This window comes from Thunnus thynnus, chromosome 14, assembly GCF_963924715.1.
Source record: "Thunnus thynnus chromosome 14, fThuThy2.1, whole genome shotgun sequence".
Classification (NCBI taxonomy): Eukaryota; Metazoa; Chordata; class Actinopteri; order Scombriformes; family Scombridae; genus Thunnus; species Thunnus thynnus.
This window is the reverse complement of record NC_089530.1, coordinates 16420347-16444576: the sequence shown is the minus strand read 5'-3', so window position 1 is coordinate 16444576 and position 24230 is coordinate 16420347. Positions and strand designations below refer to the sequence as shown.

At 39.9% G+C, this 24230-nt stretch overlaps 3 protein-coding genes across 11 annotated transcripts in view; 1 reads left to right on the top strand and 2 right to left on the bottom strand.

Annotated features, from left to right (window-relative positions):
* zcchc24 (zinc finger, CCHC domain containing 24) overlaps positions 1-12463 on the top strand; it is a 35700-nt gene extending 23237 nt beyond the window's left edge. The window contains exons 3-4 of the mRNA XM_067610245.1: positions 3629-3793; positions 7401-12463. Coding sequence (XP_067466346.1) covers positions 3629-3793; positions 7401-7514 — 279 coding nt within the window. The 3' untranslated portion in view covers positions 7515-12463. The remainder of the gene's footprint in view (positions 1-3628; positions 3794-7400) is intronic.
* A 1323-nt stretch (positions 12464-13786) lies between these two features.
* On the bottom strand, positions 13787-16215 carry ppifa (peptidylprolyl isomerase Fa). The gene is made up of 6 exons (XM_067610246.1): positions 15996-16215; positions 15835-15865; positions 15640-15728; positions 15466-15562; positions 14446-14521; positions 13787-14347 (listed from the first exon to the last, which is right to left on the bottom strand). The coding sequence occupies exons 1-6, from the start codon at positions 16137-16139 to the stop codon at positions 14212-14214; spliced, it is 573 nt and encodes a 190-aa protein (XP_067466347.1). The 5' UTR covers positions 16140-16215; the 3' UTR covers positions 13787-14211.
* A 1661-nt stretch (positions 16216-17876) lies between these two features.
* The window catches only part of zmiz1a (zinc finger, MIZ-type containing 1a), a 104289-nt gene continuing 97935 nt past the window's right edge, over positions 17877-24230 (bottom strand). For 8 of the 9 annotated variants that reach the window (XM_067610237.1, XM_067610235.1, XM_067610238.1 and 5 more), the window contains 6 exons: positions 24157-24224; positions 23991-24059; positions 23610-23893; positions 23084-23274; positions 21332-21613; positions 17877-21129 (listed from right to left, as the gene is read on the bottom strand). In XM_067610237.1, coding sequence (XP_067466338.1) covers positions 21022-21129; positions 21332-21613; positions 23084-23274; positions 23610-23893; positions 23991-24059; positions 24157-24224 — 1002 coding nt within the window. In that variant the 3' untranslated portion in view covers positions 17877-21021. The remainder of the gene's footprint in view (positions 21130-21331; positions 21614-23083; positions 23275-23609; positions 23894-23990; positions 24060-24156; positions 24225-24230) is intronic. The other variant, XM_067610240.1, reaches the window with a different exon arrangement.

Here is a 24230-nt window from a genome sequence, read left to right as displayed (position 1 = left end):
AGACCCCCTTCGCTACAGAGTCCTTCAGGAGCAGGAGGCTGTTTGGCATCCAACTCTAACGTTAATTCCCTCTCTGCCTTAACGAGGATCTTACTCTCTTGTGCCTCATTTTTGTCATCTTTTTCATGTTTTACTGTCTCTTGCTCAGCTCTGTTTATTCTATTTAATGCAGTTTGTGAGCTCATTAATCCTGTGATATAGGCCATGGAATGATCTGTGTCCTTGTAGCAGGGCTGAACTCTGAGTGGGAGTAGTGCAGGAAACCGTGCACTGACACTTTCCAGTTGTGTCTCAAGAGTAATGAAAACCTGTGGATGTGGAATTTGTTGAGAGTGTGTGTCTGTGTGTGTGTATTTGTGTCTGGGTGTTAAAGGCGGCAAGAGGAGAAAGAGGGATTGTGTCAGTGTATCTGTGTTTGCTTGTGCCTGTGTGTGGCCGTGTTTTTTCATTGGAGATTGCATCAGTGAATGTGCGTATCACATGTGTGTATGTGGTACATGCTTCATTTAACAGTTCACTGACCCGTAGTGTGTGTGCGTATGTGTGTGTGTGATACGAGTCCCCTGCTGTGATCTGGACCAGAGGAGGATGTGGTCAACTAGTTGTGGTTATGGAGCCACACTGTCTTCTCTTTGGACACTGTCCTCTTCACACACACTGACCCTTATCTCAACATGCGGGGCTCCAGCCTCGGGGACATAAACAAACATTGACTCAGAACGAGCCGGCACTGTCAAAGTGATACGACAAACACTGCTCACCATCTCCTGGCACGGATGCCATCAACCGATTTGCTGTTTCAAAGCTTTGCTTCCACTTGACAGACACCTAAAATGCTCTAAATGGCACGGATATGTCCATTTAGCTCTCACCTTGGCACAAGCTTGAATGGCTTTATTTGAACAGTGCAAAAGAAAACAAAACACATCCTCCCGTGTAGGCTCATCTCCAGAGTGTTGTGTGGTGTGATGACGCAGTTCCATTAAATTAGTCATTGCACTGTGTGTATTGTGAATGGTTTGTAAATGTTGCATTAAAGGCAGCACAGCGTGGTTATTATCCTGGAAATCAAGCCCAACTAAAACATTTACTCAGTCATTCTAGTGTTTACAGCTGAGGGTTTTGATTTGTAATCCACTGCACCAATGTTAATGGAAAGGCAGACCCATTATGTATGGATGTGAAGAAAAGCTTCCTTCGTTAGTTGATGACCTGAATCTAGCACCGTATCTCTCAGGCTGCCTCCGCTGGTAGCGGTGGCACAACAGCCTAGATGTTATTGTGACATTCGTTCCCACGTGTTTGGGTGGTCAGTACAATGTGCAATACCAACTGTGCCTGTAAACTTAATGACTTCAGAACCTAAACTCACCCAAGACCTCCACGAGAGGCAGCATGTTGCAATAGCATGACAACAACTGACCACAATGTGAGTACAATTCTAAGATTTATAACTAAATGTCCAAATAAGTTCGGCATTACTTTGCAGTGCACTGTGCACAGATGTGACACATTTTACATAAGAAATTGCTACTTTCACTCATGTGTTTAGCGAGTTTTCCCAACTTCACTCAATGTATAACTGTCTATCCTAATAATGTCTCAAATGATGTCATTCAAAAGCAACAAATATATACATTCACATGTACGACTTTTGTTTGCATTTGAAAACTACTAGACTCCCTCAGGCAATAACAAACCAAACTAATCGTCAACACCGCATCTACTTTTTCATCTGGATTGGACAGATAATCCATTTGCTGTGTGCGCATTAGGAGCAACTTTAAATTGATTGCTAAGGGGTGTTTTAGCTGATCTGAACGCACTCAGCTGCCGACAGAGCATGACGTGCAGCCAAAGGCTAAGGCCAGACCCCGGACACAGCATGGAGTGGGAGAGGAATGGTCATGAGGAGGATGAGTGCTGTTTCTTTCCTGCTGAGTCCTGGCTGCAGTATCAGGGAGAGGTTTTTTTTATATTTGAACAAACAGCTGCACCAGAAAAATGTCGTGGACTATGTTCAAATTTACAAATAGATAACTAGGGTTAAGTTTAGACCACCTGTGGTAGTACACCCAGTATTCTGATCATAGTGTATTTTCAAACTTCAGAATATTCCATTTTATTTGATTAGATATAATAATGGTTGGTCTTATTGTAGCAGAAAGTGCTATATTGTGGAATTTGGGTTTTTAAGTGGGAATGGTTTGAAGCTGGCTCATGTTGTAACAAGATCATTTGTAGGAGAGCATCCAAACAAAATGTTGCCATGGCTTTGTCTTCTACATTGCCCATTGATTGCATCAAGACAACCCTGTCAGTGTATATAGACTGGTGTGATGCAAGCCAGCAGAAGTCAGATTTTCCAGCCTGTGTGCTGTCACAGTGGGAGATGCAAAGCTGACAGTGGGGTTGAGGTCATGCTGTTGAGGGGCCGGGTTGAAGAACAGCCGCTCATACTTAGCGTTGGCTCGCTGTTGCTGATGCAAAGCGCTGACGTCTGTTAGGACAGTGCCAGATGCTGCTGATTAAAGTTCCTATTACTCACACACGGGTTGGGACAAAATAGGGGAAGACCAGGGATACAGATTGTACCCCTCCTCTCACTCTCACTGGCCCATACCCCCTACATCCTCCCCGAAATCTGCAGCCAATGTTAAAGTGGTTATGAAAACAATCTGCAGTCTTGCAGGGAAATTAGGAGTGAACTGGACAGGTCTGATTTCATTTTGTGCGCAGAGCATTTCCTAACTTTCTGGAAAGCTGCCACCAGTTACATGCTGTGCATTAAGATTATTTCTTTCTGTCATATCAGATTTCCATCAGTGCATGAAAGCATTTTCAAAATTTGAGATAAAATACACAATTCACTGCTACTCCATTTACAATGCTTATCATCTAAATGAAGGGATTCTGTTTACCAAAATAACTACTCCAAGGTTTATAATGACTGTTGCCAGGCAAATGCAAGTTCTGGGATGATTTTTCTGGTTTTTTAAATAAGTGAGCTTCAAATTGATAATGACAAGCTCTGACAAACTTACTAACCGGTGTACATTTGGGTTTCTTTTGGCAGCATGAAGGACAGTTTGAGATTTGTCCTTTTGTGACATCAGCAGTAGGTTTGTTTGTGTGCACATGCTTTTAGGGGGAAAAATGAGTCCTTTCCCCCAATGCTGCTATAGTGGCCTAAATAAAGTTGCCAACATGAAGTCATTGGAGCGGCTCCTCCCAACAATATTGCCCTCAGGCTAGTGCTTTTTCATGACTGACTGACTGTTCGTAATCATCTCCCTCTCGAGAATCAGAGAGTGTAATTTAACACAGCTGTAAATGGAAGTAAATGTCAATTACACAACCACCATATTGTGCCAAAATTGCATGTAGGAGTGTCCTGTATGATGAAGTTGGATATATTAACACGAAAAGGATGGACACTCCCTGCTGCCAAAGTTCATCATCTATTATTGTCCAGCTGAACGCAAGAGGTTCTCTTAAAAATGTCTTTCTGCAATGGAAGAAAAAAAAAACAGTTTCTGTACTCTTGGATCTATCTAGTCAAGAATGCACACGTAATGGTTTCCCCACATGTGCATACATTTTATTTGCCTTGCTTTGTTCTTTCTAGGCCAGACCTAAAGGAGAAGGGCTGACACCCTACCAGGGGAAGAAGAGATGTTTCGGAGAGTACAAGTGCCCCAAGTGTAAGAGGAAGTGGATGAGTGGCAACTCGTGGGCCAACATGGGACAAGAATGTATCAAATGCCACATCAACGTCTATCCACACAAACAGGTAATACCTTTGATGGAAAGATCTGCGGTGAAACAAAACATTCATTTTCGGAGATTGTGCAGTTAAGTCTTAAAGTAAAAAAACATTACTCACACACTTTGTTTAAGTGGTAGATTGGACCATCTCGAGCAACGTTAACAGACTCCAGACTCTGGTTTGCGTGGCTGTGTATTGTCTTGAGGATATTCCAGATGGCCTCATTAAAATAAAATAAAAAATCATACCACTAACAATCGCTTTTGCCTTTTTGGTAATAAACCAGCACTGAATAAACTAATTACATTTCCTGACTGATAAAATTTGGGGATTATTTAGTACTGAATGTCATCAAATCTTAAAACTAATATTTCTTTTATTAATGGCTCGCAGACACAAACTAACTCCGGGGCAATCGTGGCAGACAGCTGCAGAAATTCCCCTCACATTTAATAATACAAAAAAGTGAAATCATATTAACCGAAGTTACTGCGGAGTGTTTTTCCAAACAGCAAACACTCGGAGGGAATTAACATGCTTGTGAGCTGTCGGTTCGGTTTAACCTCGAAAATATTCCTCGCAGCCTGTTGAACACAGAGATGCATCGCCTGAGAAAGAATCTGCTCTGTTTTCTTCAGCTAGAGATATATTTATCCTCAACACTTCATCTTTTAATATTTATGCTTTCCCACATTCTTCCAATTCCACGTCCTGAAATAAAATTAGGATTACTGCTTGAGGCCCCGCTCGTTCTCTGAATACCATGGTTGACCATGCTCCTCTCTGTTAACACTTCGCATGAAATGAAGCAGGAAAGGGACACCACTTGACAAACGTATCCAAAACAAAATGTCCGGCAAGGAATTACAACACTACCAAACAACGGAAAGTTTATGCATAATTTATTCCAATTTTTTGTTTATTTCTTTGGATTTCATCAGTGGTGTAGATGGTGTAGAAAGCATAATGAGTATGATCCTGTTTCTTTTTTCCCTCATTCCTCAGTTGACCATATTTCATATTTCAAAAGACTGCATTCAGTCTAAAGTCATTCAGTAGTAAAGTATTTCTTACTCAAAACTATTATGTTTCATGGAGTTGCAGTTACTGGTGAGAAACCTCTCTCTCCTGCCTCTCTGTCTTGTGGCAAAGCTGCACACAGGCAAGCAAATTCCCTGCATTTGCAATGTCACCCACTTAACATATTTCCCCCCTGTCAGCGTTTGAAATGGACCACTAACCTCCACCATGTCCTCCAGTATCAAAGAGCTCAGCCTCTCAGCATGGCTCCCTACCTCCCTGAGGATTCCCATAAATGAACTGAATATGTATTTTCCAATCCACACGCATAAAATATTCGTCACTCCTAGATGGGGAATATTGAGCCCAGTGCATTAGGGTCAGACCAAGGGCATAATTTCCACTGAGAATGAGGGGGACATGGCAACCCCACATTTCAAAATCATATTTTTGCACACCCCATTTTTACAATTGAGTGACTCACTTAGATCTATCTAAACAGTGCCCTCTTGCTGTCCAGCTGCCATAATCCAGATGAGAAACTCTTGAGTTGATGAAATGTTGGCAGAATTTCAGTAGATTCACTCACAGGGGTGAAGTAAATCTGCACAAAATGTTTGCACCAGGTTCAACTTTTGTGAACTTCGGTGCAAAAATTTGCACCATTGACCAATATCAAAATTTGATTTGCATGATAATAATTTCTCTTCATGTTTCAGAAAAAAAAAAAAACCCAGCTGCATGTTTTTTGGAAAAAAGTATTTACAGGATACTACAGTTGAACATAAATCAATGCAGTGTTCTTGAGACAAGATTTTTAATATATTTTAGATATTTCAGTCTTTGCATGCTTTATCTTGCTTTTTTCTCAGTCTCAGTTTTTGTCATTGAAGTTACAGGGAACATATCATGCTTTTTGTGATTTTTTGTTATTTTTATACTGTTATGATGTTGGATGTCTATGTTAAACATGGTAAAAGTTCCAAAACTTGAGGTGAATGTGTGTAAAAATGCTCCCTGAAAGTCAAGTGTCAGGGCGTCAGCCCGCTCTGTATGCTTTGTTTGCAATGTTACTTCTACAAAGAGGAACCACATGCGACCACAAATAGCCGTCCATTCAGTAGCCTTAGTTGCTAAGGTTGTTGCTAAGGTTATTGATGTCATCCACTCACATATTTCAGATTGGATTCAGGCTTGAACATGTACAGATGTATTTGAGAAGTTTATATTTGGAGTAATGAACAAGCTGGCCAATCAGAACAGAGTGGGCTCATTGGGAGGGGTCCTTAAAGAGACAGCAGCTAAACCAGCCTGTTTCAGACAGAGGCTGAACTGAGGGGCTGCATAAAGAGCAAGTATAATATAAATAAGGAGTTTTTTGAACTGTAACTCATGCAAAGATATTCCTGTAGAGCCCCGGAATATAAATAAAGACCTGGAAATGTGCATGATACTTCCACTTTAAATATACATTTTCATGTTTGTTGCATTAATAATACAGACATTTAGGCCACATTTCAATTTTTTGTTAGACCCATGGAAGGCAACAATGTTATTGTGTTAGGTTAAATAGCAATAGCAGCACATCGTTTTTTTTTTTTTTTTTTTTTGCGTGTGGCTGAAGAAAGACTTCATTATCCCCCCCCCATACTTCTGAAACTAATCCTACACCCTTGATTCAGACAAACCTAAAAATTCTTTCATGTGATTCCTCCTTCTTTGCCAAACACACATACCAAAAAATGTGGTATGTTATTGATCGCTGTAGGGAAAAATTCCCTTTTTACTTCCTCCAAATGGAAAGAGCCCAGACTTCGGCTGTAGTTACAGAGTAGACTCCCTTGAGTTTGAGTTTCTTGCTCAAGGACACTTCAGCAGGGAAGAGTGAAGCCTGTAGCAGAGGGGCTTAGGCCCAGCTCCCCTAACCACTGAGGAGACCCCATAAAACATACATCAGATTTTCCAGCTTTCTACAAGCACCTAATGTCTTTGACGCACCGATAGTAAACTCCCGATACTTCCTGGCAGACTCATTAGCGGATGGCTGAAAGATCTCCTTGTTGTGACCCATGGTAACCTGGTATCCTTTAGTTAGACCACTTGGAATAAATAATGGTTTTGTAAAAAGCTCTAACAAGAGAAAAAAGAAAAAAAAAAAAAAAACAGTTGATGAGAAATAAAAATTTCCAGACGGATTGTTAAAACAACCTCCAAAAGTGCTGGCTCAGATAGATTCCCTTTTGTCCTTGATAATGATTCTGAGAAAGCCATTGCTGTAACAGTTTGCTAATATTTCCATACAGGTCATCATGATCAAATGCATACTGGAGCTTTTTCTTTAATACCAGGTTGTTAAAGTGTACTGCAAGTTTCCAGAGCCAATGGTGCATTGCCATATCTCTGCAACTAATTGTGTTCAGTACACGTCTGGCCTGTGAGGAATATGGGAGTAACGTTTGGGGCCAAAGCAGTTGGGCTTATAGCTGAGTTGAATCTGAAGCCAAATAAACTGCTTGCAAAAGTCAGAGGTTTATTCTGTGTGTGTGCTGTTTTGTTTGCCTTCTTCAGTGTTTAATATGACTCATTACTGGTCTTGTGTTTGTATCCTCAGCGCCCTTTAGAGAAGCCAGATGGCCTGGATGTTTCTGACCAGAGTAAGGAGCACCCGCAACACCTATGCGAGAAATGCAAAGTCCTGGGCTACTACTGCCGTCGTGTGCAATAATCATCTTTATCGTCAGAGAGCAACGTTTGTATCTTGAGTTGTACCGCTCATCCTCCATCAAGGCTGTTAACTTCCCCCAGACCTCCCTCCCTCCCTGCCCTCCAGGTTTCCTCTCATCCCTGCCTTGCACACAACACGGCATCCTTTCCTCCTCACGTCTTCCCCTTCGTCTTTCTCAGACGCCTCAAATATAGACAGTAGCTCTAATCCTCCCTTCTGTCTTTCCTCCTTTCTCTACCACAGCAAATAAACCTGTCTCTCTTTCCAGCCACCCGTGGGACACAGATTTCAATCGTTACGCTTCTTTTTCTACGACAGTATTGACGATTACATTCAGGAACGAGAGGAACACGTTAACTTAGGATCAATCTCTATCTCTCAAAGTGCTCTTCATCAAAAGCAGAAACTTGCCAAAATCAGTGACTTTTTTTTTTTTTTTTTTTTTACACCTCGTGTACCAGAAAACCACATAACCCCATTCATCCAGCTCGGTTTGTAACAACAGCTTATCACTGCATCGATGAATTAGCACTAGGCATCGATGCCACTGACAGTATTGGTCTCAATAGATTACCTCACTTTGGGGTTTGTTGGCTTTGTGTTTACAGAGATCTGCCTTCCATTTCCCTGCCAAGTGAAGTGTGTGGTAATGTGATGAACGTTTAACACGGGCCTCTCATGATGGTATAATGTATACGAGGCCTTTGATGTCTTGCCGTATTAGGGTCTGTTGGCCCTACCTACCCACATCTTATTAACTGTGAATTAACTGAGGGATAATGTGCCATACATCCCTAGCTTACATTTGGCCTATTTATTTTCTTGTTGTCTAGTGTGCAATTTGAATTTTAACTGGGACATAAAGAAATGTTTTTTTGTATGTTTGTATATCACATTATTGTGTAACTGCTTCCACGTGTCTTTAGAAACTACTGTAGGTTCAGTCGCATAGCATCGCTCCTTGTCTAGATTTAGTGCATTGCTAACAGATATGGTTTCATTCACCCTCCCTAGAGTATTTTTGTTGCCTAACAAATTCTCAATAATCTATAGTGTTACGCCACATAGGTAAATTTTTTTAATTTTAAGCCGGTCAACAGAAAAGTAGCGGTAGGAAAACAGCAGTAGCTTCAGAAACAATAATCTTGCGGTTTTTCTTCTGGCCAGTGATGCACGTAGAACTTTTTCAAAGCAATCAAAAAATGAACTGCTTGCCATAATTTGACTTGCATTATGAAACATAACTTAAGTGTTCATATGTAAAAGCCTGATTAGATTTTAACCACAAATTAAAATACAAAGGAGATGTTTGTTTGAGAGAGATTCAGCAAGACATTTGAGTTCACATTTTAGTGCCAATTGATGCCTGGCAGCCTTAGTGGAGTCGGTGAAGCTAAATGGAAACTTTTCCAAGGGCTTGCACCCTTCAAAACTATGTCCAATAGCTGATTGCAATATAAAGAGTGTCCAGAGGGAGGTGAAGGTTGGCAGCAATTTTCAGGTAGGTTAAGAGAAACAAAATAAGAGTTCAAATGCGAGGGCAGATTTTTGATGTGGTCATTCTGGTGACTAAAGGATATATAGGAAGTGATGATGAATTAAGTTTACACTTAAATTCATTTTTATGGGGCCTACTATTGTAAACCAATGTCTTTAAAGGAAGAGAAGTACAAATCCCATTCTCTTTATCCTGTTTACATATATCACAGTGCAGACCTACAGCACTACAGAGGAAATTGTCTTTTTGACTAATAGAAACCTGCCTTTCAAGGAACATTGTTATAGGAATTGTGAAATATTTTTATATGTACTGTATTTTTAGCCTTACAAAAGCTGGTTGACTATATTTTATACTGTAACATACTATATGTGCCTTAAAAAGATTGAAATCACTCTGAAGTAGACAGATAAAGACTAGAAGGCCATTTAAAATTAGGGAAAGACATGCAGGGGGGGGTAGGCTCAGAGTTGGAGCAGAATATGAGCATGTGGTAACTGTGATGCAAAGTAAGTTTAATGCAGGTTCAAGATGTGGCAAAGGACAAGAAAATGATACAGCTCCTCTATTAGCAGTTTGAGCTGGCACGGTGGGTGTTCACTTCAACAATTTGCTGAGTTGGAGGCATGGGCTGTACCAGCATTTCCAGCTGGCAATAACAATCCTACTGTGGTCTGTTGTCATGGAATATCAACAAAGATGTTATTTCTTAGTAGATCCTTACAACAGAATGGAGCCTCACTCTTTGTTTTCTTAATCTATTGTACTTATGTTTATCTAAGGAACCATGGGTTTTTGTCTAAAATATACATGGTCACTTGCCTTAGTGGGAGAGTTTGCAGTGGCCGATAATGGTACCTTACAGTTTTGGGAAATGATCATTTAGCTAAATTCCATCTGTGAAGTTAAAGGGGCACTCCAGTGATTTAGGACTGCAGTTCTACAAAGTTCAGCGGTTCAAAATCGATGCAGCAGGCGTTGAGATATCCTGACATTTAGTCCCAAAGTATGGGTCGACTACCAAAAATGCTGGATCCTACATTTCCCATGATGCAACTCAAAAGCATCTTTCATAAAGGTGCGGTCACATAACGTTTCCAGTCAACGAATATTCACTCGTTTCCCCACTTCTGTTGAAGTCCATCCAACGGGCAAATTCAAGCGTCCGTTTCCTTTTTCAGTGTCAGTGTTGAATGTCCAGCAGGTTGCCGTGGTTTCACAGCTCACAGTTCACCTTTGTTCAACTTTGACCTAGCAGTTATTATCGTGTGTTTTATCACCGTTTTTAGTAAATTATCACACTTCAAGTCTACAAAATGTAGCATCACTCTCATACACTGTTCACAGTTTGTGGTTGTGTGGAGTGCTGAGAACTTTCGGAGGACGGAAACATAGACTTCTGATCTTTGGTCAGTGCCCACATTTTTCAAACTCTACAACCCCAGTTTGCAATGCAGGGTTTTTGTTAAAACTGTCTGCAAGCCCAAGTTGAGATTATGTAATCATTATGACATCATCAGGGTTGTTTTCTCAGACTTGTAAAAGCTTCTGCGGAGTCACAGAAGACATTATACAACTATTTTCACAAGCAGAGTAGCACTGGAGTGCCCCTTTAAAAGACGGAATTGACAGCTGTGCGTGTATATTGCCTCACCTTATAGACTTAATTTGATAGGATAGGATTCTCATTTTAGCCCGTCGCTGTTGGGAACAATCCATTTTTCTTACTGTAACATCGTCTTTCTTTTGTTCTATGTGATGACACTAACCTAACAGGTCTTTACATCTGAACCTTCTTGTCCACATTATACCTTCGTGTGGCTCTAGTGACAGGAATAGATACCAATAATGCCTTATGAGCTCACCTCATTAACAAGTAACAATGTTATTGTGATTAACAGAGTTCTGGCAGACTAGAAAGGAGAAATAGATAGTGAGAAATCCTGTTGGAGGGTTTGATTCCGCCCAGAGACATTGTTATGAGGAGGCCATTTTAAATGGCAAAATCAAGAGCCAATGGAAGCAGTTGATACAATACATTTGAAAAAAAAAATAAATCTCTGCTTTCAGACGTACAGTAGTGTCTTGAATTACATATACTTGACTTTTCTAGTACCTTTTCAGTTCAAATTTGTTATTTTCTATGAATAAGATGTGTATTTTGGAACACTTAATAGATGTTGAAAATTTTAAAGCAATCTGCAAAAACTCAAGAGTTATTTCCCTGACAAAGATATTTACAAATGACTGTTTTATGTATATATTTGATGGCCATCATTTTCAAGGATAGTAGCTCTTTTGAAGTGTTATGCAATATTGAAGCTTTTTTTGTGTGAAGAAGGGCCTATTGCTGAGAAATAAACAAAGCTGGGAGTTTTTTTTTTTTCTTTTTCTTTGATGTTTTACGATAATCTGAGGGGTTATCCTGCAGAAATATTTATGGAAAGAGTTTTTTTACAACACTTTTTGTATAGAATATGCAACAAAGTTACACTAAGAAGGAAATATTGATGTCTACATAGAATATTATTAAAAAAGCTGGTACATAATTAATACCCTTTCTCAATTATAAGCCATTGTATTTTTGTGTTTTGTGTTATGATGTTATCAGTGTTGAATAACCCACAATGTTACTTGGTCGCTATATGTAACTAATTATGAGCTGCCATTTACATCCATACAGTCGCATGTATTCATTTTGTAAACAGTAACTACAATATTATGAAGATATAATGTGTTAACATGCAGAATCTTTTTTTTTTTTTTTCTTAATTAGTGACGGATACTCACCACTGTATAAGCACGTTAAACTGTGAGATGTAGTTTGCTTAAAGCAGCGATGACAAGAAACTATTATAAAATATTATGGTGTTATTAGTAGTTTTAGGGAGTGTATACTTTGTTCAAGAAAGCGTGTGTGACAAAGAACTATTTTAGAGTTTGCATGTGCATGTGTTTGGTTTCGAATGAAATATTATTTTGTGCAATGTATACTTATTTAAATACTTTACAGTAGTTTGCTACAGTACATATTGTTTTTAACATTATCAGTAACTTCTGATGGTTATTAGTCCTGAAGTAATTCATTTACCGCTAGTGTAGCCTCTATGAATACCGTAATACATATTTACTGAATGTAATGTGTTAACACTTATGTGGTCAATTTGGAAAGTTATGTTTGTATTCTTTACTGTCTGTATCACTTTGAGATGTTTGTAATGCAATATTGCAATAATGTAATATTTGAATTGGACAGAACACAGGCGTGAGGTTGGGAAGACAATGATTTTGGGAAACAAGGACAGTCATGGTTTCGAGAGTAGACCGCAGGTCTGTTTTTCATGTCCATGAAACGGCATTCCAAAATGTGCCTTATTTGTTAGTTGGGAAAACATTTTAGTGCTTTAGTGCTGTCGAGAGTTTGATGAATAAAAGTCATACTGAATTAGGACCGATTGGTTTATGTGGTTTCATTTTGTAAGTCATACTGAATTAAGACTGCTTGGTTTATGTGGTTCATTTTGTTTCAATCCAGTTGCCCCCCAATTCAATCAACCCTCCTTGAAAAACCATGACCTGGATGACTGAGAATCTTCACAGACTTTTTGTTAGGTTCCTCTGCAGAATTGTTGTTACCAGTAACCGGGAGGTGTTCACGCTAGAGTTAGATTTCAGCCAAAAGCAACACATTGTTTTCTGGGAGCTCCTGTCTGTAAAATATTCATTGCAGAAAGTTTTCATCATCACTCTGTGCTGCATATTTGAGTCTTACACAAGGCGAAGCGTACAGATTATGATAAAGAGGTTTTTAACGGATTATTCAGAAGAAAGGGGGGAGAGACTTTTAAAACCGTGAAAGTGCTGAAAGATAACAGACACGTCGAGCTGACAGGACTCAATTTCCACACTTTGAGACAAACTGAGGACAAGAAAACCAAAACTGAAAAAAAGAACACCAGCTGACATGGGTGCTGTGTGATAAATGTCGACATTTACAGTAGAAGAACCAGCTTGTACTAGTTGTAAAGATGTCATTGTTTTGCATGTGTATTAAACATTTGGCCACAGCACCGCCGTCTTTCGGGCCAAGTTTCCATGCACAATAATATTGGACATGCATTCCAAAAACTAAAACTAAACCAGAGGGTGGGGACCCAAATTATATCAAGTTTGTTACAACATCTCTAGCTCAAACAGAGCGAGAGCTGAAAAGTCTCTATAGCAACAATGTAATCTGAGAATTCAAACAAACGGTGGAAGGTCAGTGTGCATATGGTTTCATTTAGGGGCAAGAGCTGCTTTTTTCACGTCGCTTCATTATTTACTTTCATAAAGTATTAGCTCGATAAGCAGCACCACCCAGTCTCTGGCTTTCAGACATGCCCTGGCCTCCTTTTCTCTCTCTCTCTCTCTCTCTCTCTCCTCAAGACACTCTGCATTTCAAATAAAGAGGCACTGAAGGAAGAGCAGCCCACATACAAGCTAAAGACATTTTCAGGTTCCTTCATGGCTCCAGCAGATGAAATCATCTGCATTCGCTGTGTCCAATGAGGCTAAAGCCCACAGGTCTATCATCTGTCAGCTGCATTCATGTGATATTTCAGCTCCACTGTAGGTGGATGTCACATGATGTCACATCCTGCTTTGATGGACAGGAAGTCGTGCTGGAGAGCCGGTGTCTAAAAAAAGCTGCTGGATTGTTTCCAGGAAGCTTTAAAACCAGCAGGGCTGGTGGCACATGAGAGTGAATGTCCTGTACTGGGACCAGAGCTAGTAAAATCTGAAAATGGTCATTTATTTGGCAGTAAATGGAGAATAATTGCACAATAAGAAAGTTTTACATAGTGGATGACCTTGAGTGTGTACACAAAGTGGATGGGTCAAGTAAAAAGTTAGAGAAACAAGAGATCTGTAACAACTGAGGTAAAAATGTCTTTGTGTAGTTCTCAGTCTTTAAATTAGTGTTATTTATAAGCAAACACAAGCTATAATAATTTTATACCTGATTTTGTGCATGAAATAAATCAATGGATCTTTTAACATCATAAAACAGTAAAAACATCAGATTTTAGTGAGGAACAGAATCACCTGCGACAGTTCCTCCTTGAAAGCGTAATGAGCACACGAGGAAAGTCAAAGTAAATATTAAATAGTTGCATACTGAGTCACCCAACAGAAGTCCATGTGTGAGTTTAGGTGTTATTTGATTTCCCCGCAGTCAGTTATGACAATTTTCTTGATCACACCGCCGTCGTGTAAACCAAAGGATTCCATCTTGGTGACAATGTCCATCCCTTCTTTCACCTGCCCGAACACCACGTGTTTACCATCAAGCCTGTGAGGAGACAGAGACACAGAAACTGGTTTTAGCAGCTGGTAAGTGATTACATTTGAATGCAGCAAGTAAAAATGGCTCATTAAAGAGTATTTTACCATTCGGTCTTAGTCGTGCTGATAAAGAACTGCGAGCCGTTGGTGTTTGGCCCTGAATTAGCCATTGAAAGGGTTCCTGCAGAGAATGAAAAGCCAACAAATAAATCAATTAAATGTTATGCAGTCAACAAGATCTTGACCTCCTTTCACCAGTGAACCAATGAAAACTGTGTTCAGGCCTGACTGCAGCACAAAAGAAGCATGACAAGTCAACAGCTGTGTTAGATGAAGGCCTGTTTCTCTTTTCTGAAACTGACGCAAACTTTAACATGCAATAGTTTAAAATGAAGCACAAAATAATCAGCATGTGGATTAAGTTTATTCAAGCAAGGAGTTATTTTGATTAGTGCCTGTTGACTAGAAAGTAGGTCATTCACCTGGGGATTGCAAAATCCATATAGCCAGTGATTTTAGTGCTGTATGAGATTAGCACTGCCATCTAGTGGAGAGGCAGGTATATGAAATACAGCCAATACAAAACCTGACAAAATGATACTGTTAGGAAAGAGTGTGTCACAGTATACACATAATAAAACCTGCTGTCTAGAATTATGTTCCTAATCACTCAATATGCTGAATGTTTTTTCAATTGACTGATCAAAGTAAAATAATGTTACAAGAACAGTCTTGGACTTACTTGTTTTGTCTGAACAAATAATAAAAACCTTAATATATTCAATTTACAATGATATAAAACAGAATAAACCAGCAAATCCCCACATTTGGGAAACTGGAACTCGAGAATACTTGGCATTTTTGCTTGATAAATGACGATTAAATCCCCCATCTGATAAGATTTATGCTTTTAGATGTTTTGTAACAGAAAGTGTATGAAACCCCCCTGGAAAACCTCTCATGGACCCCTGAGGGTCTTTGGACCTCACTTTGAGAACCACTGATTCAATTGACTACTTTTTTCAGCACTAAACAAAACACTCCAAAGCACAGATGCGTGAAAAAATGAATCATGGATGGATGCAGGATTGTCTGTTTTGTCCTTGAGATAAAGTAGAGATGTACCTGCTCCAGTGTGTTTTAATTTAAAGTTTTCATCTTTGAAGGTTTTGCCATATATAGACTTCCCTCCTGTGCCGTTGTGTTTGGTGATATCTCCCCCCTGTGACAGAGGACATGCAGCATCAACAGACAATAAACTCTACACCTGTATTTATAATATCTTCACTGTGATCTTACCTGACACATGAACTCAGGTATGACCCTGTGAAACACACATCCTTTATATCCAAAGCCATGCTCCCCGGTACACAGTGCTCTGAAGTTTTCTGCCAAATGAAAACAGATGTCTGTTTATTAGTATCGACACAAAACAGGGGCAGCTAAAACTTTAACTACTGTAGTGATATTATGGATATTAGCCGTTGAACGTACCTACAGTTTTTGGCACTTTATCTGCATTCAACTGCAAGATAATACAAATCACATTGAAATTCATGGGTTACACTATGCAAAGCACTGCCCTTATATGTGCATGTTTGACTACTGAGACATGCTGCAGGTGGAGAGGCTAACGCTTATAGCTAGCTAGCTACCTCGATGATTATTCTTCCAAGAGGCTCTTTGTCGGCCTCGATGTCCAGAAACACGACCGGGTTCACGGCGGGACCGGAGGACAGCAGCCTGGCAGCGGCGATGCCCAGCGGGCTGTATCTCATGCGGTTTTTAACCTGATACATGGCTCATCAGCTGACAGGGTGACCTGCAGGCCATGGGTGCTGCTGATGTTTACGTGTGACGTCACACAGCGGTGGAGGCCTAAACAGCGACATCACGTGGGAGATTTAGGAACAACTTCAACTTCAATCCAGAGATCTGATTTTGCAAAGAACTCCTAGACTGCTTTTTATTTATTTTATACTCTGTCTCTGAGTAACTTGGTGTGTTATCCTGTTCATCCTTTAAACAAGAATATTTGACTTTGTTTATATAACTCAACAATAAAAAATTAATGAATTAATTTAGATTAGATGAAGACTGTTTGGCTCACTGGTAACATTTACAAAGCTTACAATATTTCTCTCATTCAGTCATATTTATTTTTCAATTAGTGGGCACCAGAAGTGTCTTTTCCATTCTGCTTTGTTTTGTCTTTGTTCACTTTGGATCAGATCACTGTTTTCCTGCTTTAAACTACTGACTGTGATGAGAAACAATTCCCCCTTTAAACAAATGTTACATTGTCCAAATACCAAACCTTACTTGCTTCATTTGTGCCCAAAATAGGGTTGGCAATTTGTCCAAAACTGGGATTTTACAACTTTATAATGTTCCTGTCAAGTGGTCATCAGTATGTATGTGAAACTGCATCTGTATCACCTGCAGGAAGATAAGACCAAAAACACTTTTTTAAATAGTTGATATATATATATATATATATATATATATATATATATATATATATATATATAAAATATTGTTCTTATCAACTACAAAGCCAAAGTTAGCTTTGATGTTGCTTACCCAGTAAATCTATCAATGTTTCATCTTCATGACAAACAGTGATGCCTGTAAATCTGAAAATGCATGATGATGCTAATTTTAATATCCCTATTATTTGGTGCCCTTCAGATGTTGCCAAAGTTGACTGACGCCAGCCAGGAGGGAACTTTATCATCAACATCATTAGTCTTAGTATAGTAATCTCAGGTACACTGAATGGATCAGAACCACGGTGAATATGACACTGAGTGCTGGTTTTTCACATTCCTCTATATGGACCTTTTTGGTTGTTGAAATTTACCTCAAGAATCCTGATGCAGTCGCAGAATTACTGAGTTTATTTTTGTTTAAGCTATGTGGATCACTCACCCCATTGCTCAGACGCTCACAGTAGTTTTACAGCTCCAATCTGTGACTCACTAATTAATCAAGAAAAAAAAAGCTGCAAATGATTTGCTACACTAATTGAATCAATCTGCTTTCTTTCGTATACATTTCTGCTCACTTGATAAGAGATTTGCATGTCTACATTTTAAATAACTACTGTTAGCTTATGAATTAACTAATTATTTACGTGGTGAAATAGACCTTTTTCACAGCAGATATTTGAACTTTTCATAGTAGGAAAAGAACAGGTGTTACTAATAACATTAACGACACCAGCTTGCACAATACCAGGACCCTGAAACTGAAGCTGCTAAATTGAATTCAGACATCGTTAATTTTATTATTTACCACTGTGCTTTTCCTACTGTGACATGTCAAAACATCTTCTGTGAAAAACACTTATTTATCAACTTTGTGCTATTCCAGCTTGTAAAAAAACACTATTGACATGTGCAATGATTTTTTATGTATTTCATGTGTGAGTCTAATTGCAAAAACTATGTATCTTTTTTTTGATGATTGTGGAGTATGTGCTGGCTTAATTATGCTGGTTGCACTTTGTATGTCAAGAGACACAGGACATTGAATATGTTTCATCTGAATACATATTTATTAGATAAATATTAGGATGTCACGTCATCTAACTACATACAGATTTGCAAGACTAAAAATCACAATGTTTTTCTGACCAGTTTAGAATATGAAATGATTGTACATAGAATGTACAAAACCAAAGAGACAACTGCCACTTGTTGTGCCAATCACTTCAGATTGTACCTTTATAGCATATTTTTGCCAAATTGCATAAAAATTATAAATTTGACAAAATTTTTTACAAACTGTAAATTTGGAAACAACCCCTAAGAGCCACTCGAGGCTCAATGTCTCCAAGTCCCAATTATACCTCAAAAGGTTTTAATAATTTTGTAGCACCTTTATAAAGTACACAGGTAATAGAGAAATACACAGAAGTTTAATATTACACAAAGGAAAATTGTCTTTTTTCTTGGAAACCCCGCGTGGAGGGGTACATAAAGTATCTTACATTAATGAACAGGCGTGGTTAGAGAGGTCTGCACAGACGCAATCAAACACAGACTCATTTTCCCAATTCAATGTCTGACAGGAGGATGCAAGCTTTACAAATTCTAAATACACTATGCACACTCCCCCTGGAGAAAATGAATACATTTCTGTTAACGTGTCTCTATTTGTCATTTACATTATATACACATATCCCTTACATCCCCACCCCACCCTTTGCCACAATCTCCCCTTGTAATGCAAACAGGAGGAAGTTTCCCCCCAAATTTCATTTTATAATGTTAATTGCATTCTCTTTTAAATCCTCAACTCAATTTCCATTGTCTGCATTCAGACAGTACAATATGTATCGCTCAAATTTCTAGATGTGTTTTTGTGAAAGGTTACAGTTACACACTGTGTAGGGAGATAAAATATCCCAACGCGGCAGTGCATTGTCTTCAACAAACATATAAACGAAGAAAAACAACATCTGATCCTTCAGCTGTGTCATATGCAGGTGATTTGATCAACTTTAAAGACCAGTAAAGACATATTTGGTTCTTCAAAAGGATTACAAATCTCAAACTGGGGAACTTTTAGCTTCCAACACACAGCATACTTTAAATTCATTGACTGTACTGCATAAAACTGTGTAAACCAAATTATACCTGTCATTAAAAACACTGGACATAAAATAATAACTTAAAACTTGAAACAATATAAAATGTGATGAAAATACACAAATCATGTTCACACATTTTTGCAAAGTATGGTTATCAAAAGTTCATATTAGGCCTCGAAACAATCCAAAGGGCATTTTGCACATTCTCACTTTAAATAACGAGCATGTTCCAATAATATTAAACAAATATTTTTGGGAGAAATTTGGACCTCAAAGCTGCATTAACAATCTTTTTAGACAGAAAATCAGCTCATGTAAAGCTGACATATTTTTAGATACAAAAAGAGAGAAAATAATAACAAAAATAACTCACTTATAACTTGCCTGCTGAGTAATTGAAATATTCCTTTTCACTGATGCATTGCCACAGGGTGATGGAAAAACCGTACACCAATACACAGGTACTCAACAAGGCCAGTGAGAGTGCATTTGGATCAATTCATTACAATATCGGACTGGTTATCAGGGATTGTGTGCATGTGTTTGTGAGTGTGTGTGTAGTCCTTAACAGACATACAGTACCGTGTAGTTGCCAGTAATAGATAGGTACAGTACTGTACAGTCACAAAGTATTCACAAAGGGTATATACAACAGCCTTGGAAACACTGTTGGATCATGCAGGATGTTTTTTCCCCAAAAAAAGGATGCAGTTCAACAGTAACAAAACAACAAAAGGAAAAGTCAATAGAATCACACAGATGTTTTCTATAAAATACAGTAATTTAAAAACTTCTGTAGATGTCTGTAGGATGTTTTACCAACGTAATATCCAGGCCCAAACCCTTAACAAAAAGTATAAGAACTTTGGTGATGTGTATTTGATTAGTTTCAATGTGGGACAAAGATAAAACACACAATAAAGGAAGACAATTTAAAAAAGAACAGATGAGTTTGAAATAAAATAATAAATATAAAGATGAGAGAAAATGATTTGATCAAGCACATTTAGGCTGGACAAAGACAACAGGAGCCATTGGCACACATGCACTTGTGAACAAAAATGGTGCTGAATTTGATGAGGAAGAGCGAAACGTTACAATAAATACCACAAGAACGACTGCAGACCCAATGGAGAAAAAAAAAGGACTGAGACAGCTCTCAAGGTGGATTGTTTTCTCGTTCTTCCATTCAATGTTTTTCTTCCTTTCTCTGTCTCAAACTTTCTCTCCAAAAGAGAACACACACACGCAAACACACACACACACACACGCAAACATACACACACACACACACACGCAACATTGCACAATGTGCGCTCATTTTCCTCTGTTGACACTCGAGGACATTTTAGCTCGTCCTTTCAGTGCTCTGATTCTGATGAGGTCGTGCTGAGTTCCAGTTAGTCAACTGTCACACACACACACACGCACACACACACGCACACACGCACACACACACACACAGGGAAGTAGGGGGTCAAAGGGCATGGCATGTGCCAAAGTTTTGGAAGAACACATTTCAAATAGGATAAAAACACTCTTAAAAGACAATGTTTTTTTTCCCCTCGGATTCTTGTCTTTTCTCACAAAAGGAAAATCATGAAAATAAAAAAAAAGCTACAACACTTTTCCTAGAGCCCACAAAGGCTCTTGTCTCCTCGGTGTTGTTCACACATGATGATTATAGCTGCACAGTTTTCAGTTGAAAAGTCACAAATATCATATATGTATATATATAATATCACTTTAGTGCCCGCCAACATGGCTGTAAATGGTGTGTTTAGAGTCAGAGGCGGTGGAACTGGTGCGTGGAATCTTTACACGAGGACAAAAAGGGAGTGTGGGGGATGAGTGGCGTTCCTGCCTTCTCCCTTGGAGTTCCTGAAACAGGTGCCTCTTTTCAGCCGTGCTCCTATGCCACACATTATCTGTTGAGAGACCATGTGTTATGTGTGTGCGTGTGTGAGCATAGGAAGCTGCTTGAAGTGTCGGTCGGAGGTCGGTGACGTGTGTGTGGACGGACAGTCAAACACGTCACGACTCCTGTAGGTCAGAGGAGGCTTTTGAATGGGAGGTGAGGGGTGCTAGTTGTTCTCGAAGAGGGAGAGAAGGTCGTCGTTGCTGTTGGCGGGAAGGTCGGGGGGATCCAGGTATGATAGTAACTCGTCTGGGTTGGCCAGCTCTGGAAGCAGCTGTGGATAAGAGGCAGAAAGAGATGATGAGCGGCGAGGCTAAACAACCTGAAAACATGTTTATCTTTCTGACGCTGAAAGGAGAGTGAATCAAATTGAGAGTCCACAAACAAGAGCAGGAAGCAAAGACGTGAGAGCAGCTGCAGCAGACAATGTTAGCTGAAAACAGGTAGCTTATGGCGCCCAAAGCAGATACACTTACATCCAGGGAGGGTTCAGGCATATCCTGGGCTCCCTGACCCATCTGCCCATCTGAGGAGGGGTTAAAGTTCAGATCGCTGTGGGGGTGACTGTTCTGCCCAGGCTGCTGAGGCTGCGGCTGAGGCTGCGACTGGCGAGGCGGCTGCGATGATTGGCCGCTGTGATGCAAGGGTGGCCCTGACTGGCCACTGTGATGCAAGGGCGGCCCTGTTTGGCTGCCAGGGTGGGGAGACGCATGCAAGCTCTGCTGCATGGAGTTATGTGACTGATCGGGATGGGACATCTGCAGGTGCGAGAGGAAGACAGGGAGCGACAGAGATGGAGAGTGTAAAAACAAGGAGGAAGATACAGTGAGAGACACAGAGAGTGAAGGAGAGGGTGTTAAGGAGGGGGGAAGGGGGGCGGGAGGGGGTGGGAAGAAAGGGAGGAAAAGTGAAATGAGTCCCAGCGTGAGTAATATGGAACAGGCCTTTCGAAATGGAAGCTGTGATCAGCAGACATGTACAGCTGCAACATTATACGGTGACATGAGTATGTGAGCATGACTGAGCACACATGCTGGCTAGAGGCACAGGCTGCACCTTGTTCACATAACAAATCTGAGCTTCATTTTTTTAGTTTGGGACAGATTCTTTGCAGATATATTCTCCACATCTATTCCCAAAATAAGCAGAAGACGCATGAAGATAAAAAATAAGACCAAATGTATTCCTCATTTTTCTACAAGCAGGGTGCGATTTGCTGGGGGGGTATCCCCCCCCCACTGGTCTATATATCCCTGCATCTGCTGAGTTATTTTTATTCCCGGTGGGGACAAAAATTTATCCCCCTCAAAGTGATTTATGCTGCTTCACCCACAGACCATATAAAATATCTAAAATAAAAATAGGCTATTTAAAAAAAATCTAAGTAAAGCACTGCAACATGAGAACAGTCTGTAGTGCAAATAACAATAAAATCAGTATGCAATAAATGGACCAAGGGTTGCCTCCTTCCCTGCACAGAGATTTGCAGAGATGTGGGTAAAAGAGGGGCGACACATTGCGGATGACCCCTCCACAGAAAAGCATAAAAAGAGGACATAAGTCCGTCATCAAAGCAGACTCAGTCAGACAAGTAGGCATATCCTGTAGCCTATTTATTTTTATGATGACAGCACGTTGTGTGACTATTTTCTATTTGATAGTGACGTTAGCTGTGTGCTGTGCATAGAGCTGAATTAAAAAGTGACTTGTAAGAATGATATTAAGTGTATTAGCACGTCTGGCCGAGTGGCGCTACAACAGGACAGAAAGGAGTGTTGGGGGATGTTAAATCAGCATTTAACCTTTTGTTTTGTTATATACTGTATGAGCACATCTCCTATGTGTCTGCATGAGGAAAGGACAAGGCGTGAACTTGACATCACATCGCTGACAGTGAAAATATTGCCCCACTTGATGATTTAAAAAAATAAAAAGGATTAAAATATTCCTGCAAATGCAGTGGCCAAGTTCATGTTTCATAATTGTTTTATAAATGTCACTGTAACAGCTGCAAGAAATAGACTAATAGGCTCCATAGTCTATATAGGCCCACTGTGGTTCTGATTTATTTTCATTAATAAAAACATTCCAAAAACATCCCCCCTTCTGATTTTTTCACAAATCGCACCGTGACTGCAAGCTATTGGTATACTTTATTCACCACTATCATACTGGTATAGCATAATGGCAGAAGAACACGATCAGCCCTGTAAGTCGACCCTACTTACTGCGTCATTCATGCCGTGACTGAGGGGCTTGTCTTGAGAAAGAAGACCACCAGGTCCATCTGGGGGGTGGGAGAGCTGGGGGCCATGGATGAAGTCATTCATGGGGGGACCTCCTCCACCGCCTCCTCCAACTCCACCAGCGGGGTTCCCGTGAGGGAAGTCAAAGTTCCCTTGGCTGTGGTAACTATTGCCTTTAAGGAGCAAAAACAAACATTTTTTTGTCAAAAGGCTAACTGCAGTTTGGCTGTGCTAACTTGTTTGATAAATCCTTACTGTTGCAAAAAACTATCTTTTTAAAGTAGTTGCATAACTTAGATGCATGTTCCACTTTCTTACTGTTATGAAACTTTTATCAGGGCAATGAGGTTCAGCATAAAACTCTCCTTGGGGCTGTTTCTTTGTTTAATGCACTGGAGACACATCAATAGTTCCTGCTGTAAAATGCTAAATAGCTCACTTTTCCTACAAATGAGCTGACTATCCTGTTATTTGTCTACACAGTAGGATCCTGGCTGCTTTTCATTACCTGCTCCTGGGTAATCTCCCCCGTTGCCACTAGCATGTTGACCTGGGTGATGGGGGTAGGGGCTGGGGCCTGGTCCTGGCCCCGGACCAGGTCCTGGAACAGGGCCGGGCCCTAGCTGGGCAATCATCTCCATCACATTGGGCATGGTCATCTGACTGGGGCTCATGGTCTTAAAGCGCTTGGCAAGTGGTCCATCAGGGTCCTCTTTGATGTGTAGCTCAGACTTAATGGGGACAGGTCGCCAGCTACATGTAGGGTCTATAGTGACCTCCTCAAACTCTGAACTGTTGAAGGAGAAAGTGGAATGTGTTGGTTTAATTTCAGAACACATAAGTCAAAGTTATGGGTGAATTCAGCAGATGAAAAGGAATAAAATCCTACTTTTGGATGGCGTTTAGAATTCCCCACATGTACTGGTCCACCTCCAGACCTTCTAATAATGCCGTTTTACTGAAAGGAGAAAAAAAACAATAGAATTCATCCATTAGAGACACTCTTTAACAGTCGTTCCATCTTTACATCCCCAAAAAGTAAATTTTACACTTACTTGCATACAGGACACCTCCATGTCCCCCTCTCACAGTTGAGCTGCAAGTAGGACTCCAGATCAAAGCACTGTTG